Here is an 18974-nt window from a genome sequence, read left to right as displayed (position 1 = left end):
TAAAGTTGATCAGACATTTATCAATAATCTATCTGAATATGTTCATATTCCATCTATCTTCTTTAAAGTGACAGCCTCTATGTGATGAAATGTAGAACTAAAATTTTTTAGCCAAGAGATGACTTATATTATGTACTAGAATTCCTCTGAATATACTGTTTAGCTAAACTCGACCATTATTTCGCAAACAAAAAAGTTCGTGTAAGTCCACGACTGATTCCGCACTATGCTGTTTAGACCCATGTAAAACTGACTCAGACATCGCTTTGCCTTAAAATAGCTTCTCCCACTAAAGCTGAATTTATTCGCAGCCTTCGACAAAACTGTAGGCAAAAAGATTATCTCCAGCAGCTATACATATCGGATTTGGCTCAAATTTGGAACAGAAGCTCCAGGTAGGACTAAAAATCGACCTAAGGGTGGGCCAATCGAGTTTTCAAAAATTCGCATTTTTTTAGATAGTCTAACGTACACACACACGCACATCATCATCTTTGTAAATCAAAAATTCTTTTACTCCCCTTTTTAAAAAGTGAGACATTGAAAAAACCTGAATATAAATCCTAACGCAGCAACCAACTTATTTGCAAAGTTTTATATAATTTCAAAATATTCGAGTCAAAATGCATAGTTTTTCATTTATCCTAAAATGGCACATCTTATTTTTTATAATACAATACCAGCAACACCACACAAAAATATATAAAATTCACGAAGTGCATTTTGGACAGTAGAGATGCTGAAGAAAGTTACTTCTAGCTATCAGAATTCGTTGGTATCTGCCAACACAAGTATTATTCAGTAAGGGACAAAGTCTTTATATGCTGAATGACTTACTTATTAACAATCCCAATAAAACGTTACACACATATAGATGCGTAATAGATCTTTCCCGTGTTTTTAGATAGCCATGGAAAGAGCATCTTCGCAAAAAACGTGAGCGTATTTATTTATTTTCTGATGAAGATAAATTCAATTAGCTGTCTGTCTGCCTTCAATCATCAGCGATTAAGAGAACCAAATGGTGGAAAAACTGTTTTTCTTCAACGTTCTTGCAAATCGGTTCAAAAAGAAAACTCTAAAATAAAAGAACTGGAAAACTATGAAATTTTATTCAGATAAAAATAGACCACTGAAATTATCTGACCACACAGTTCTATTCTGCGCACATTGTATCATGCGGGAAAAAGCGAAAATAATTTTATAGAGAATTGCAAAACAGCTTAGAATATCAATATGGAACCGATAAAAGCGGATGTCTTTAACTCGAATATCAGATTGATAACGAGCGTCTCGTTTAAGTTTACAAAAACATAAATTTATATATTTGTCTAAAAGACGCTTTTTTGCATTCATTATGGTAACAGAAATTAAACTAACCTATTAACTCTTCAATTGGTTCAAGTAATGTTAATAACAAAGATTCAAATCCAGAAAATGGTGTAATTTGATATAATGACAGAAGATGGGAGTGCTTCTGGGAACAAAATTTTATGATGACGCTGCTTTCGATATACAGAAATGCATGTGCGCTTTAAATGTTTTGAATCATACACTGGGAAAAAAATATAAAGAAAAAGTAAACCGCTTACGGCAATGACGATGCAGATTTGTTTCATATTCTTATAAAAACAAAAATATAATGAAGAATCCACGTGGACAATCTTGTAACCCCCACCCCCTCTCCATCGACAAGAATGGACTTTTTCGTTCCCCCACCATTCACCAAATTGTTCACGTGGTATATGGATGGAAATTTAGGCTTTCGCATACGAAAAATAATATTATAAAAAGATTTCTTTTCTTACATAAATTTCTAGTTTTTTTAAATGTTTTTTTAAACATATTTACTGCAGCTGATGCTCAAATAGTTTTGCTGTACAAATGACGATTCTCGACCAATATTATTTGGAAGTGCATCCTCTTGAAAAATTATTCTTGAGTCAAATTGGTTTGATTGCCTGTGGAAAATACTACCCGATCAGAAACACATAACAGAAATATTTCAAAACTATATTTCGCATTGTTCCTTGTTATAAATTTCTGTTATTTTAACTAGTAACGAGACCCAATTTATAACATAATATGTTACAGAAATTGTGTTCTGTTATAATTTTATTATTTCATTCTGATCGGGTAACTCTACCATACAGATGAAATGTATCATCCGAATCAAAGGCATCAAATCAAATCATTTGGACGTTATTGAATATTTCTTGCAGTAATTACTCTAGGGAACAAAATATTTGTCAGGTTTTAAACAGTTTTCCCATAATTAATATCATAGTGAAAAACATACTACGCATAATTAACAACATAGAGAAAAAACGTAACATCCGAAACTCTTTCGAATTTTCGATCAGATATATTAGTTGTTGTCTATTACTTCACCATGGAAAATAAACACCATTCCATGTTCATCCCAACATTATTAGCAACGTTTTAATATTTAAAATAAACTATGATGAAAAACTGTAACTGTAATTGTTTATTGATGGCTTTAACCAGATGGTTATTCGCCCTTTTAAAATCAAAAAGTTAAAAATATTGATTTTATTTACCTTCTCATCTTCTCTTTTAGGCCTCTTCAGGTCGTGCAAGAAGCATCGACAAGTTTTAATAAATGACAAGCATAGAAATGTTTTGGGCGTGACATTCATTTTGTTTAATATTAGAGGTTATATACACAAGAGAAATAAACAATTTGGTGCAATCTTTTAAATATAAATATTTCACTTGTGGCTGCCAGTTTATAGGAAGGCCATGAAGCTGTATTCATTTCGGTAGAACTTTTATTCTAAAAGATGAGATTCGTCTCTATATTAACTTTATTTGTCATATGTAGAACAATATTGTGCAAAATAGTTGTAATAATATCAATCAGAAAACCTTATGAGCACATAAAACTTCCGGCTCAAATATCAGGTTTAATCGATATGCCCAACGACACACTTTTGGGCTTGACACCGCTCAAAGCATTCAACGACACCTTGTTTAACTTATCACTTCACGGTGCTCATTACATCACAGGGAAGCATTCGGCAAACAAAGTTAATCAAATGATGCCTTATCTTTTTCCACCTTTTGTTTCGCGGTATAGTATTGGTGTGTAAAATATGATGATGATATCGTAAAAGTACATTCAATTTTTATTTGACTAAACACTTTTCAACCGCGCGATGCACCCAGTGCTCATAACGAGCACCACACAGCCGAACACAACATGCCTACGGTGAAAGATAACCACGCGGTGCACTTGGCATCTTTACTATTCTTACCTCTAACTTACAATTAGACTAGTTAGTGCTCTTCACTTACCTGTGACTTGGTAGAATGTATTCCAATGACGAACGTTGATAGTAGAGCTACGACCAGCAGGCTTCCACCGAGAATTCGGGTCTCGGACCCCATTTTTTAGCACTTCTAACACTTTGCAGCACTATGGGTACGTTGGTTTCTCTGCAACTTTTATAAAAGCACACTGACCTACTATTTCGATACTCAATGACTATTCCGATTCTCGTGTAGCTAGAAATTCAACACAGAAAACCAGGATTAAACGAAATCTTGCAAATGATTTTTTTTCTTAGAAAACATTTCAATCGCCCGACACTAGAATAAACATTGTTCGAGTTTTCTAGTACTCCAACTCTTAAACGTGTGTACAATACGCAAAAAGGAAACTAAACTCATCAGCAGAATGCCCAAAGTTACAAAATCACGATTTTATATTTAGACCGGCTATATTTTACACCCAATTCTTCACTCGTTTTAATATTAAAATAAACTCTGACAGCGCGGCTCAACACTGATCGCGAAGAGAAAATTTTTCACTCTGGCAGAACCTGTCTGAGTCAGAGATCATCCAAGACTGGCTGATGAACTCCACCAGACTGTCTCAGCTTAGCAACGAATTCAAATGCCATGACCAAACCACTCACCGATTCCAGGCGGAGAAGAAACAAAGATTGCGTCCGCACAAGTCGACGGCGCAACACCAAATGAATGAAATTTTTGTTATAATGAAATATCTTCAATTTCATGGTTACTCCTTCAGCATATTCTTGCATTCTAACACACTTGGGCGAATAGTCGCTGCTACACGCTGACTACCACGGTTCACACTTGCCACGCCGTTGCTACAGCTGTTTGCCTTATTTTATTTTTTTCTCGAGTCGCGTAGTAGTAGTGCACGATGCCACCAAAATACAGGAGTGTCGAATACCGCGCGGATCCCCAAAAACGCGCGTCCCGCAACATGTGAGCATACATCAGCACTTCGCCGCCCGGCAATTTTATTTATCTTTCAGGCGCACACCGTACACTCATTCTCACCTCGCAACTCGCGTGCGTCCCATTATGCCTTGCGTGCTCATTGTCAGTGTGCACGAGCGCATAAAGGTATTATGCACTCACTGCAGTCGCAGTAACCGGGTAATTCGACATCGGCAAACAGCCAACTGGTTGTTCTAAACTCACCTCCCACCAATACCGCCAGGGTGTGTCTGACAATTACAATGTGAACTTTTTCTCGAGAACTGGTAGACCAATAGAGTCGTGAAAGAGGATAGATGCAGATATTTATTCCAATTCTGCTTTCCGATTAAAAAATAAGAAACCGTCTTAATCCACCTAGCAGTGATATGAGACATTTCTTACACATATCATTGTAGGATAATACATTAGTTTGCAGATATCATGCGAAGTGGGCCTCCAACTAGAGGTGGGGTGAACAAAGTTTTAAGCCCTGCACAAATAAATCCATAAAACAAATCAAATTAAAAACTGATTTAATCCATCTATCAGTGAGATGAGACATTTCTTACACATATCACTGTTATATTATTTCTATTTTCTTATTTATATTTGTCGAACGCAAGCAACTAGATGTGAGATCACATAATCCTTGTATCATAGAATCGGATCAACCTGTTAGCATATCATATCTCCATATTATATTATCTTCTCAGCATTAATTAATTATCATCTTATTATAATAATATGGTATTATTATATTATTATATTATTACACCAAATCATTCTCTTTTATTTTCATAGAATAAGACCATTGCACATTATCATATCCTTTCGTAATATAATTTTATCAGATCATTTTTATATTATACTATTTTAGAGCATACTAGGAATCCATTTTAGCACATTATCACACTACTGCATTAACATACTATCATATTATCAGGCTAGCATATTATCGTTTCACCATAAATCAGATTGTTATACTATCATATTAACACATGACTACATTATTGTAATATTATATTAGCATACCATACTACCATTTCATTTTAGCAAACAGGTATATTATCATAGTATACTATAATATCCTTGTACAGTATTATACTGCGTTCACATAGCGGGGTGAAAAAAGATTTAATAAATGGGAACAACAAAAACGACATCAAGATAGCGTTAAAGAAAGTATGAACGTAGTATGAGTATTGTCATATCATTATACACTATAGCATTGTAGTGTCACATCACCATGTAGGCATATTGTAGTAGCATAACATTATATAATAATCTCACCATATCATATATTTACATCATATTATCTCATCATCGTACCATAATATCATAAATCTTATTATATGTTGCCATATCATGTATTCATTATTTTGGCATATAATAATTTATCACTACATTATTAACATACTATTACATTCACTTATCGTTCTAGTATATTTTCATATTATTACTATATCGCATTATTATCATATTAAGATATTATCATGTTAAACTGAACATGAACGAGTTTTGTCAGACATTCATATTATTAGGATATTATCATACTACTATTTAATTATTTACTGCACTATTATATTGTTATATGGCAGTGATAACATGCCATATTTTCAATTATAATATAATTAGGTTATTTCTTTTGTCACATAATTTTAGTACTATATAATAAAATATTAATTTAGCGTTTAAATGATTATATCATCATGTCATCTCAGATTATCAAATTTGCATAACTCATTATTAATATTATTTAGACTATTATTGGTACTATCATTAGCATCATCGTTGTCCTTTTAATGCAGCATATGACTTTTTATCAATTAATAATTTTGGTTCTTAGATGCGCAACGTACCAGTTACGTAAAATAGAGTCGTACTGTGCAGAATGTAAGGGTTGACGTAGAAAATATGCGACAAATGAATGTCTGATCGGTTTGAATTACAGATCACAAATAGAAATAAGAGGAGGGCGCGACATGAAATTGCGGAAGTCTCTTCGTAGCGACGGATAGAAGTAAGCTTTAATAGCTTTTTTAGTTGAATAACCGAAAAACCACAGAGAGGAGCTCTGCATCTACACTCATCGAGAAGGGATTGGTATCAACAGTCATAAGCTGCTTAACATTCCTAAATTTCAATTATGGTCTAATATTTAAGATTCTTACCAAATACATTATATTCATGATATTGGTGATTAAATTAGTTTACAGATTTCCCAAATATATGTACAATATAATTATTGCATTCATTTTTCATTTCAATCAATCTATTCAATATGTGTACATAATTACTACACTTCAAGCCTATATTCATGACAATACAATTATGTTATTTAAGAAATCAACTAAATATCATATACGGGACGGGATGGGTAGCATCAGGGTACCTTACGATTGGATGATGGAGTGGATTGCCAACCTGAATCACTTGGGGGAAACCTCCCGTTTCCTCCTAAAGGTCAGAAATGAGTGAGACGCGCCTTTCTAACAAACAAACCATCAGGCGGGTTTAAGCTGGTACTGCGAAATTCTTTATTATGTGGCTGGATGTTATTACTGGAAGGAGATTCTCTATTTCCCGCGGAATGCGCGTAAACGCCTCTGTTTACGTGTTCGCCCAACCCTATTTTGGCCCTTCGGTAACAGTAATAATATGAAAGTTACCTGATAAACAAATTCTGTCTACTGTAAGTCTACCCGCATCCACTGGTAATGCCTTGAACTGATAGTGGCTTCCTACTACATACATACATACATACATACACAAGCAACTAGATGTGAGATAAGCACAGTTTCGAGTCCTGCACGAATAACACTTCGAATAAACTGAATAAATTAAAGAAAAATAATAAAATAAGTAAAAATTTAAAATAATTATGAAGCAACACAATAAAAAAAGTTATTCATAAAATGCATAGAATGATTAATATAAATCAAATTAATAAAATAAATCAAATTAGCTCAAATGAAAATTAGACAATATTAAAAAAGTTATGAAATTAAGAGAGTAAATTAAATTGTTACAAGCTAACAAACTGTCATACAATAATAAAAATAACTAACTTAACCATATTAATAAAATGAAGAAACTGAATAAAATATATGGACTAGGGAAAATTAACAATTTGATAAAATAATAAATAATTTGAATAAACCCAAAAAAATTAATTAACAAGATAAATAATATTGGATAAAATGAACCATTTCATACCAAATATTTTTCTAGATCATATATGGTTCCAAAACCGTTTTTCTTAAAAGTGTTAGAGTAAAGAAACACGCAGAACCTGTTTTGATCAAGATAGATGCTTGTCTAGCAGTATGACAAGCTGCTCAATTTTTACATATCGATCCTTAGTACATATCTCCTGCAAAGTTTTCAATAGTTCGATTGGGCAGAAAAGATAGCCGAAAGCAGTCTACATTGATAAAATTTATCAGTTTTCAACAATATTTGAACACAAAAATAATTTTTCACCAATAACCAATTGCAATAACTTCAGTGATATTTCTTGTAACTATTATCGCTCAAATAAACGGTGATAGTCACAATTATTAGTTTTACTTTTTGGTGAGGAAATCTTGTCTAACCCCAAAGTAATAACTGTTCGAAAACGTAGTTGTTCATAAATAACAGGGCATGCAGAGGATTAATAAAATCAATAAAATGAATAGAATGAATAAAATAAACAACATGAAGAATCGCCGTTCGCCATGGTATAAAAGCCCGAGTGATCAACGATGAGCGGTGGGAGAGCTCCGAGCAAGTGTGGATATCAGTGAAACTTGCCGATCGCAATCTCTTCCTGTGTGTCGTGTATTTTCCACCTGACCGAATTCGTGATTACAGCCTGATCGATGTACATCTTTCCTCCGTTTCTTTCATCACCTCGATCGCTGCCCCATCTGATGATATTGTTATACTGGGCGACTTTAATTTACCTGGCTTGACCTGGTGCCCAGCAAGTAACGGATTTCTACGATTGGATATCGAAAAATCTGTGCTTATCAACAATGCCAGTTGTATCTTGGACAACTACAGTAGCGCAACTCTTCGGCAAATTAATAATATCATCAACGAGAACGGACGTACATTGGACCTCTGCTTTGTAAGTGCCCGGGACTACGCTCCGTACTGCTGCGCCGCTCCGACACCTTTAGTCCAGCATGTGCGCCATCATCCCCCACTACATCTTGTACTCGCTGGTAACCTAGGAGTGAGTTTTGAAGACGTCTCAAGCTCTATCGTCTACGATTTTAAAAACGCTGACTACGACAGCATCGTTAGCACGCTGTTGGATATAAATTGGGACGAAAATCTTAACAATGATGACGCGAACGAAGCAGCGATGACGTTTTCTAATATTCTTAACTACCTAATCGACCGTCATGTGCCAAAACGAACAGTCAGCACAAATCAACACCCTCCCTGGCAATCAACAGTGCTTAGACGATTAAAAACTGCCAAACGAGCCGCATTTAAAAAGTTCTCGAAGCATAAGACACTTGCATTACGAAACCACTACTTTCAACTCAACCACGAATACAAACAGCAAAGCAGACGTGCCTTTTTTAGATATCAGCGAAACGTCGAACGTCAACTGAAATCCAAGCCCAAGTCGTTTTGGAAATATGTGAACGAGCAGCGAAAAGAATCCGGGTTACCATCTTGTATGTCATTAAATGGAGTTTTAGGCACCGACACTAAGGAAATTTGCCAATTGTTTTCCGACAAATTTTCAAGCGTTTTTTCCGACGAGAACCTTTCCCCACAACAAGTCGCTGCCGCTTCAAATCTAACTCCTTCTCTAGGACGAACCATCAACCGAATTTGTGTCGATAATGCTGCCATTCTTGCAGCAAATTCCAAGCTGAAAGCATCTAGTTCCCCGGGTCCAGATGGCGTTCCTTCGATTTTTGTCAAAAAGTGCATCAGCGGGCTTCTTGAACCACTTCGGCGAGTCTTTGTGCTATCACTCAATACTGGAACATTCCCTTCCTGCTGGAAAGCAGCGCACATGTTTCCAGTTCACAAAAAAGGAAACAAATCGAACATTGACAATTATCGAGGAATCTCGTGTTTAAGTGCAGTATCAAAACTATTCGAGCTGGTTGTCTTAGACCCTCTTTTCTTTCACTGCAAACACTACATTGCAGACGATCAACACGGATTTATGCCTAAACGATCGACAACGACTAACCTGCTCTCGTTCACAACATATGCAATGGATGGATTCGCTGACGGATTGCAAACCGATGCTATTTACATGGATCTATCTGCGGCCTTCGACAAAATCAATCATGATATCGCAATAGCGAAGCTGGACAAACTCGGTATTCATGGACAACTTCTGCGCTGGTTTCGTTCCTACCTCGATGGAAGGCAGCTCCAAATCAGCATTAAGGACTGTCTATCTACACCATTCTTCGCTACATCCGGCATCCCACAAGGAAGCCATCTCGGTCCAGTGATATTCCTCCTCTACTTTAATGACGTCAACATCAAATTACAAGGACCCCGCCTTTCTTTTGCCGACGACATGAAAATTTTTCAACAAATACGGGATAAAACCGATGCCGAGCTTCTTCAGAGGGAATTGGACAGCTTTAGTACGTGGTGTGATCTAAACAGAATGGTTTTAAACCCGAGCAAATGCTCAATCGTTACGTTCACGCGGAAACGCCATCCGATTCAGTTTAACTACCATCTCTTCGACTCGAGTATTCCAAGACACTCTAACGTCAAGGATCTCGGAGTCATCATGGATTCGGCACTAACGTTCAAACCACATACATCATCCATTGTGGATAAGGCTTCAAGACAGCTTGGGTTCATCTTCCGAATAGCGAAAAACTTTAAGGACGTATACTGTTTAAAATCTCTCTATTGTGCGCTGGTTCGCTCAACACTGGAATATTGTTCTGCTGTTTGGAACCCTTACTACCAGAACGGTGTCGACAGAATCGAGGCCGTCCAACGCCGGTTCATACGCTTTGCACTCCGACATCTTCCTTGGCAAAACAGATTTCAGCTGCCGAACTACGAAAACCGTTGTCAGTTAATACAGCTCGATACTCTAAGCATCCGGAGGGACTGCTCTCGAGCCCTGTTCGTCTCGGACTTACTGTCTGCCAGGGTGGATTGCCCTACAATCCTCGGACGCCTCGATCTTCAAGCTCGCGTTCGAGCTCTGCGCAATAACTCTCTTCTGCGAGTCCCATTCAGGAGAACTAACTATGGGCGCCAGGGCGCTGTTACCGGACTCCAGCGTGTGTTTAACAGTGTGGCGACGGCGTTTGACTTCAACCTGACAAGGAATTCGATAAAAACTAAAATTATTCGTATTCTGAAATGTAATTAGTTTAAGTAACCACCATTGGGGCCAAGGGGTCTGTTGGTGACGGTACAACAAATAAACAAATAAACAAATAAACAAAGTGATAAAATGAATAAACGTGTTTTCTTCTTATATATTTTATAATTTTTTTTCATTTTTTTGCTTTTAAACAATGATATGATTGAAATTTTAAAAAATCAGCGATGTTAAAAAGTAATAGAATTGATAGAATAAATTAAATTGTGTCTAATTAATGTTCTAGATGAAATGAATAAAATGAATGACTGAACAAAATTAGTCAGATTATTAAAATGAAAAAAATGTGTGATCCGAAAAACAATATAAAATTGCATAACACGAAAAAAGTGAATAAAATAAATTGAATGAATGATACGAGTAAGATGAGGTCAAATGAACAAAATGAATCAACAAAAAGCTAAAAGAAAAAATAATTAAATTGAAATGATTATATATTTAAAATAAGTCAAGTATTTAAAATTCAAAAAAATGAACAAAAACTGAAACTCTGGAAAAATGAGTGTATAGAATAAAATTTAAAAAAGTTAGTTAAATAAAGTAAATGAATAAAAAGAATTTCGCGAATTCCAAAACCATTGTTTCCGAATATTCTGAAGTGTTTGTGAAAATCTCATTGCAAAGAGCACGTTTTCGTTCTTCTTTTCTTGAAGGCGTTTTAAGATTATCTGGTGTTTTTAGTTTATTGATGGGCCTTAATTAGTCAACAGGAAATCCAAAAATCAGGAACTTGTCTTGGAATTAAAGTTCAGACATCTGAAAAATGATTTTTGCACAGAATAGAATTTTCAGGTCCAGCAATCCTTAGAGTATCAGGAATCAGTAGCGTCTGGCTCAAATGGCACGTTCCCCATGTTGATCGGAGATTTGTGCCTTGCCAAGAATCGTCTTTTTATCATTTTACCTGATGGGAAGGATTGGGGAAGTGGTAAGGTTAGGGGTAAGGAAAACAACGACACAGAACAATTAAAACAGAGCATTCTGCACCCCCGGAGTGATGCTGAACGATCTGCAGGTGCTACAACAGCAGGAATAGAACTTCCAACCCCCGGAGGGATTTAGAACCTCTACTCAAACAGTGAGCGGATATATCAACACCCCCGAGGGGATATTGAGATAACAGAACGACAACACCCCCGAAGAGATATTGTCATTCAAATACGGCTAAAAAACTATAGCTCTTTACCACACTGGGTTAGGAACAAAAGCATATCCGTAAATTTCAGCTCTCTTTACATAGGTTCATCTATGTATGGAGAACCAAAAATCCGGATGTGCAATTGCATTAATACAGGGCAATTGCATATCAAATGATATGATATTCCGTAATCGGATTCACAAAGATCACATGAATAATACTCAGTGCGCTGAATAGTAGCCATGTGATAATTGAGTTTGCAATGTCCAGTCAGTGCCCTGACCAGAATACTGCAGTTGTGCTTGGAAAAATGCAACAAATTTCTTGACATTTTCGGATTCACATCCGGCAGAAAAGCCTTTGTTTGAACGCAAGTTTGCAAGCTACGCCAATGGTTGGCATGTTCGAATGCAGCCCAAGAGCGAATCTTGTGCTTTATCCAACTTATTGACAGTGGTAGAACTGGTTCTGGACCAACGAAATCAGTCGCAGCGCCAGCTCTAGCCAATTCGTCCGCCCATTCATTTCCAGTAATACCGGAATGACCGGGTACCCATAGAAGGTAGATAGCATTTGAAATGCTAAGTTCTTCGATTTGAGTTCGACATGCGATTACTAATTTCGATCTCGAATCTGCCGAACTAAGTGCTTTCAGGGCAGCCTGACTGTCAGAGCAAAAATAGATTCTTTTACCGCAAATTCCCTGTTGAAATGCGGATTGTACGCCACACAGAATCGCAAAGATTTCTGCTTGGAATACGGTACAGTATCTACCAAGCGAATGAGATTGGTTTAATCTCATCTCATGACAATAGACACCAGCACCGGCTCGGCCCTCCAACAACGAACCGTCCGTATAACAAACTACGTATTCTTCAAGTTGTCGCTCCATCCAGCCAGACAGCCATTCCTCACGAAGAGGAATTCTCACATTGAAAGTTTTAGAAGGAAAACTACATGTGAGTGTAAGGACACTGGGAGCAAGTGTATATTCATCCCAAGTAACCATTTGGGGCCACAGTCTTGTGTGGCTAGTTACACGATCTATTGGGTTACTGTTCCAGAGCACAGTAACCTTAAGATGGTATGCACAAGAAAGTGCTTCTTGTTTCAGAAACACATGTAGTGGTTTTATGTTCAAGAGTGCCTCGAGAGCAGCAGTAGATGTTGTCGAGAACGCACCAGTCATCGCCATCGAAGACCATCCTCTAAAGATGGGTTAACTTTGATTGGATTGTCATGACTTCTCCCTTCTGCCACCAAACAAGGCACCCGTATGCCAGTATTGGTCCAACAATTGTTGTGTAGATCCACTGAATGTACTTGGGTTTGAGTTCCCAAGATTTGCCGAAAGCCCGTCTGCATTGGCCAAAGGTCATGCAAGCTTTCTTGATCCTGAAATCGATGTGAGCTGTCCAATTAAGTTTTGAGTCGAGAATTACCCCAACGTACTTAACTTGATCTTCGACAATAATTTCAGAGTCAAAAAACTGCAATGGACGAGCTCCGGTTGTAATCCTTCGTTGCGTGAAAAGCACCATTGAGGTTTTATTTGGATTAACTGATAGGCCAACATGAAGACACCACCGCTCAACAACACATAAGGCTTGTTGCATCAAATCAAAAAGTGTGTTAATGCAAATACCGGTGATCATTATATGGTAATCATCGGCGAAACCATACGTCGGAAACCCTAGCTCATTTAGTTTTCTCAACAAGCTATCGGCGACAAGGTTCCATAGAAGTGGTGACAGCACACCACCTTGAGGACATCCGCAGACACTCAGTTTCCTCATCTCTACTTGTCTTAACGATGAGCACAGATATCGGTTGCTAAGCATTGCGTGTATCCAGTTCGTGATATATGAAGGTACTCCATGATCTCGTGCTGCTTCCAAAATGGATTCGAAAGACACGTTGTCAAAAGCACCTTCAATATCGAGAAAAACTCCTAAACTTGATTGCTTTGTGAAAAAACTTTTTCAATGTTGTAGACAACATTGTGTAACAGGGTGGTAGTAGACTTCCCCCGCTGATATGCATGTTGCATTGCATGCATCGGGTGCTCGCCCAAGCTATCATCCCGAATGTAGTGATCGATTAAACGTTCCACTGATTTGAGAAGGAAGGAGGTCAGACTGATCGGTCTAAAGCTCTTTGCCTCCTCATAAGTGACGCGGCCACCTTTGGGAATGAATTTGACAGTTATTTCCCACCACGCTAATGGAATGTATCCTGTTGCAAGACTGCAAGTAAGAACCTTTTTCAAAATATGATTGAAGTGTTCATATCCTTTTTGTAGTGAAACTGGAATAATTCTGTCCTTTCCCGGAGACTTATACGGAGCAAAACTTTGAATCGCCCATTTGATCGATTCGGTTGTCACAATTCTACGAGCAAATGCCCAAGAATCAGAACTGCCTGAAAAGAACTCAGGGGCAGTCGTCAGTGATGGCTCCGTACAACCTGGAAAGTGTGTGTCAAAAGACAGGAGAGTACTACATCTTCGTCAGACGAGTATTCACCATTAGCAGTTCTAATGGAACTGACATGAAAATCTTTCGATTTCGAAAGTAACTTATTTAATCTACTAGTCTCGTTGAGACTTGAGACATTTGTGCAGAGGCTTTTCCAACCACTTCACTCAGAGGATCGAAGGGCATTTCTGTATGCTTTGCGAGCCAACTTAAATGTCTCCGACCCGTCCCTGCGTCTGCGATTCCAAGCTCTCCTACATAACTTTTTGAGTCGAACCAGTTCGATATTCCACCAAGGTGTTCCTCTAGAAGCACGCATAACTCGAAGCGGACAAGCCTCTTGGTATGCTGCTACTATTAGTGAGCTTGTTTTATCCACGACCTCATCCAAATCACTTGGAGATTCAATCGTCGGAAGATACCCATGAAACCTAGTCGCCAAGCCCTCTTCGTAGAGGTCCCAGTTCGTAGATTTGGGATTACGATAGGTGACGATATCTAGCGAGACGTTTAAATGATCAAAGACGATGTACTTATGATCAGATAACGACGGTTCGAGCTCGTTTGGTACGAACCAGTTTGTCAACTCATGCGTAATACTGTCAGAGCAGAGAGTTACTTCTAACACCTCTTCTCTGCCAGCTCGTGCAAAAGTTGGGCGGTTTCCTGCTTTAAGAATGTGCAGATTTGTACTACTTAAGTATTCCATCAATTCGGTGCCTCTCAAATTGATATCAGAGCTGCCCCAAATTATGTGGTGGGAATTTGCATCACTGCCGATTATGAGAAGAAACCCATTTCTGCCACAGTACTGATACAACAACAATAGACGTATTTCTTGTTTATGTTGTCAACAGTCATATTTACCATGACAGTACAAATATCGCGAGTTGTGAGGTCCGATATAAGACAAGCGTCAATTGCACTATTCGCAAGTATACATGCACGAGGCATTTCACGTGGATTTGTCATGCCATTTTTGTTGAAAGCTACGAAGACGGGGTTAAGTAGCTTTCCAACATAGAAGTTTCCTTTATGGAAATACGGTTCTTGAACCAAAGCTATGGAAGCTTTCCCCTCCTGCACAAGGCGAGATAGATTCATAGTTGCTGTACGTTTATGCTGAAGATTAATTTGTGCTACTCTAACCATATTCGATTACAGCACTACACATTTCATCATCAGCACTTGTTGTACAGCAACTAGAAGATAACAAACACGTTGACTTATAATCGCATATAGCGAACCCCGAAATGGGTATTTGGGATATGAACATCATTTGAATCCCACGATTTGCGAAGAAACGAACGTCCACTGTGTCAGAGATTCGCATAACACAGCAAGGGTAAGACCCACGACACTCCGTGCGTGACTGGCATATTTTAGTCCTGCCAGCCATTCAGTCCTCGGCACGGAGTAACACCTTGATTTGAGGACTCCTGTTTTCAGTCGCCTCCTACGACATGGGAACAGGGACCCAGTGGATCAATTCTTGGTTGACATACTTCAACCCGCCGGATGCCACACGGCCTCTAGGCTGGTTTTGTCCGGAGAAAGATAATAGAGTTATCAACCTCCTAGTGGACCACAGCCAGTTACTAGGGAGTTCGCCCGGCTCTTCCCAGGCTCCGTTCGCCATTGAGAATATTTTAAACCCCCTCAACAATTTTACCCATAGCACGGGTCGCATGACACTATGGAATTGGGGTTCCCTGTTTGGTGTTACCACCGGAACAGGTAGTAATTCTTAGCCGGTTGAAACAACCACTACCGACACTACACGGCTTATCTAGGCTGTTCGGAGAAAGAAGCTGACATTGATAGACAGCTCCCATAGATGGCCGAACAGCCGACAGAATAGAATTTTCAGGTCCAGCAATCCTTAGAGTAAGGTGGGGCAAAAGTGCGCACCTAACAGTTTTCGTAAAATAACTATTGATAGAAAAGCACTAGAAAATCGGCATGATTACAAATTAATACTCCAATTAATAGTATTACGTTTTGAAGATAAGTGATATCTTCAAAACGTAATACTAGATATCTCTTGGTTTTGCTTGTAATCCGAGAAATAATCATTTGCTTGCGAATACTCAAATGCGCACTTTTGCCCCATGGTCGGTGCAAGAGTGCGCATAGCACGGGGCAAAAGTGCGTACTGATTAAATAGCCGATTTATTACCGCCCATAAATTAAACTAATCTATTTTAGGATATCCATCTCCTCTTACTCTTCCTTCATAACTAAAATGTACTCCTCCCTCTACCTCGGTTGATGTTGTTCAGTTTTCCATTATGTTGAAAAAACTTGGATGTTTCATCTTTTAGACAATGCCGTTCATGATCAAACTGTCACCCCTCGTAACATCATTATTTGTCATAGTTGGGTGTAACACTACAAGAATTCTTGCTAATATGCTATTTATATTGGAAATATATCTATATTTACTTACTCATAGTTTTTTGTTTCTTTTTTAGTTACTCTGAGCTTTCGACACTCTATATTTTCCCTTGGAACCAGTTATGCTGATGCTTTTGTTCCTAAACCACTCATATCAGTCGTCATTTGACCGGTGAGCTTGCAGTTATTGAAGATGCTGGTCCCTTCTTTAAATCATGGAAGAATTAGTTCAATTTTTATATAAGAAGCTTAAATCGCGTCTTTTTATTGGGGAGGATATGCTATGCGCACTTTTACCCCACCAGTTTTTTAACTTATTAAATTGTTACGAAAATTACTGAATTTTCTTCATGAAATCAAATATATCCCGCAACGAACCATATATTGAAGATTTTTAGGGTACTGTAGTTTTATAGATCCTGGGGTGGCATTCCGCATCTCGATTCGAGTGACTCGATTCGAAACGTTTTGAAGCCGTTTCGACTAATTTGCGGCATTACGTATCACATTCGACCAAGCGTTCGAGCTTGTTAGATTGCGGTACTAGATTTCGACTGCCTGTTCGAGCGCAAACTGTCAAATAAGAGTATACACTGAGAAAAAATATTTTTAATTCTGCTACGAATAAGTTTCATAAGACCAACTTTGGTAAAATATAGGAATTATTTTAATTTTAGTTTTTGGTTGCTTGTTATCGAATTTTGGAATTTTGGATAATTTTCGCAAATATAACATTTTTTTTTCTGGTGCACAATAGGGGTGAGCTCTTTGAAATAAAATAGATGTTGTCAAACATAGATCCAAAAAGATCCGATGTAATACGGAAATACGATTTTTTTCCTTTTATATCCGAAAAATAAATTTACCCTTTCCAAAAATATTTATACTATATAAAACAATTGATAAATGAACGAATCATTTCGTTTCATTGACGAAAAATGTTTAGACATCGATGATAACTTTTATGCACCGTACGGGCCAATCAACGTCAGATTTACAAATAAAATTTTAGTTCATTCCAAATTTCTTTCTTGCATTCTTCAGCTAAAATATTTGAAAGGTATTTTTGTTATGGCTGAATATAATATTTACTTCAGGGTATGAGCTTTCAACTTTTGAAATTAGAAAAATTGAACATTTTTGAATCGCTGATAGCTCGTAAAGTATTTGATGCATAGAAAAATATTAAATATAAAAAGTTGCAGTTTCGCATGAGCTTGCCGGAAAAATTGAGATTTTTTTTTTAAAAGTAGGATCAAATTTTTTGCTTATTTTTTCTTCAAATAATAAAAATCATATTAGAAATATTGTGTAAAATTTTTTCAGTGGATCTCAAAATGTTTTGCGAGAAATTACAAATATAACGTTAAAAAGGGCAATTTTACATTAAACGCCATGTTATGGGCCAGCTTTAATTGAAATATCTCGTAAAGTAATAAGGTTCTCAATATAATTATAAATATTTTCTTTGAATAAAAAGCTTGTTTTTTTCGATATGTTTCTATCATTTGCAGAATTCATAACATAAATAACAAAAAAAACTATATCAGATTTTTATTGGTGAATTCATTCGAAAACGCACTTTTTATTATTAATAAATTTTTCGTACAACTAAGAGTTTCCGAGTTATCAGTGTTTGAAAAATGGTCCAATTCATAAAATTCAAATCTATCGTATTCAGCCAAACAAAAAATAAATGTCAATTATTTTGTGCTAAGAATGCAAGAAAAAATTTAGGTAGGAATTAAAATTGTGGTTTTAAATTTGACATGGGATAACCCGTACATTAAATATGTAAAACTACTCAACTTTTCGTTCATCAAGATGCCATTAGACGAAACGAACTATTTACAATGCACGAAAATGCTTCGTTGCAGAAAACGTGTCATGATTTTGTTCATATCCTATGATAATTTTAATTCCACCTAAGAATGTTTTTCAGTGTAAACAAAATTGCAGTTTGTTTTGATTTTTTTCGATGAGCGTCAAATTCACAGAATATAAATAGTGATAGTGGTAAATAAATTGACCCAAGCATGTTCATAATTTGTTCACGTCATTCTCCCTCACCACCTTTTTCAATGCTTGGGCATTATTTTAGTTTGATATAACTGTATTCTTGAACTTCTTACCACAAAATTTTAATATATCTCGCTGTTTAAGTTGATGCACCGAAACATCAAAATGCCTAGCTGGTAGTGTGTCTTATTCGGACCTCAGTCGCATGATGGAATGTATTATCTGCAGAATGAGTTATTCACAATTATTCTTAGATTAAAGACCATATTTAATATCTAAATAATTGTTTAAAACATCACAACTTCGA

At 37.0% G+C, this 18974-nt stretch overlaps 1 protein-coding gene across 2 annotated transcripts in view; it reads right to left on the bottom strand.

The window, feature by feature from the left end:
* LOC131683324 (basement membrane-specific heparan sulfate proteoglycan core protein) overlaps positions 1–4046 on the bottom strand; it is a 672949-nt gene extending 668903 nt beyond the window's left edge. Inside the window, exons 1-2 of one of the 2 annotated variants that reach the window (XM_058965199.1) lie at positions 3942–4046; positions 3319–3528 (exon numbers count right to left, since the gene is read on the bottom strand). In XM_058965199.1, the coding sequence (XP_058821182.1) occupies positions 3319–3411 (93 nt within the window). In that variant the 5' untranslated portion in view covers positions 3412–3528; positions 3942–4046. Of the gene's footprint in view, positions 1–3318; positions 3891–3941 lie in introns of those variants that run through there. The other variant, XM_058965200.1, reaches the window with a different exon arrangement.
* Positions 4047–18974: the final 14928 nt, after the last annotated feature.

The sequence above is a fragment of the Topomyia yanbarensis genome, chromosome 2, assembly GCF_030247195.1.
Source record: "Topomyia yanbarensis strain Yona2022 chromosome 2, ASM3024719v1, whole genome shotgun sequence".
NCBI lineage: Eukaryota > Metazoa > Arthropoda > Insecta > Diptera > Culicidae > Topomyia > Topomyia yanbarensis.
Note: the sequence above shows the minus strand (reverse complement) of the source record. Positions and strands in the feature narration are given on the sequence as shown.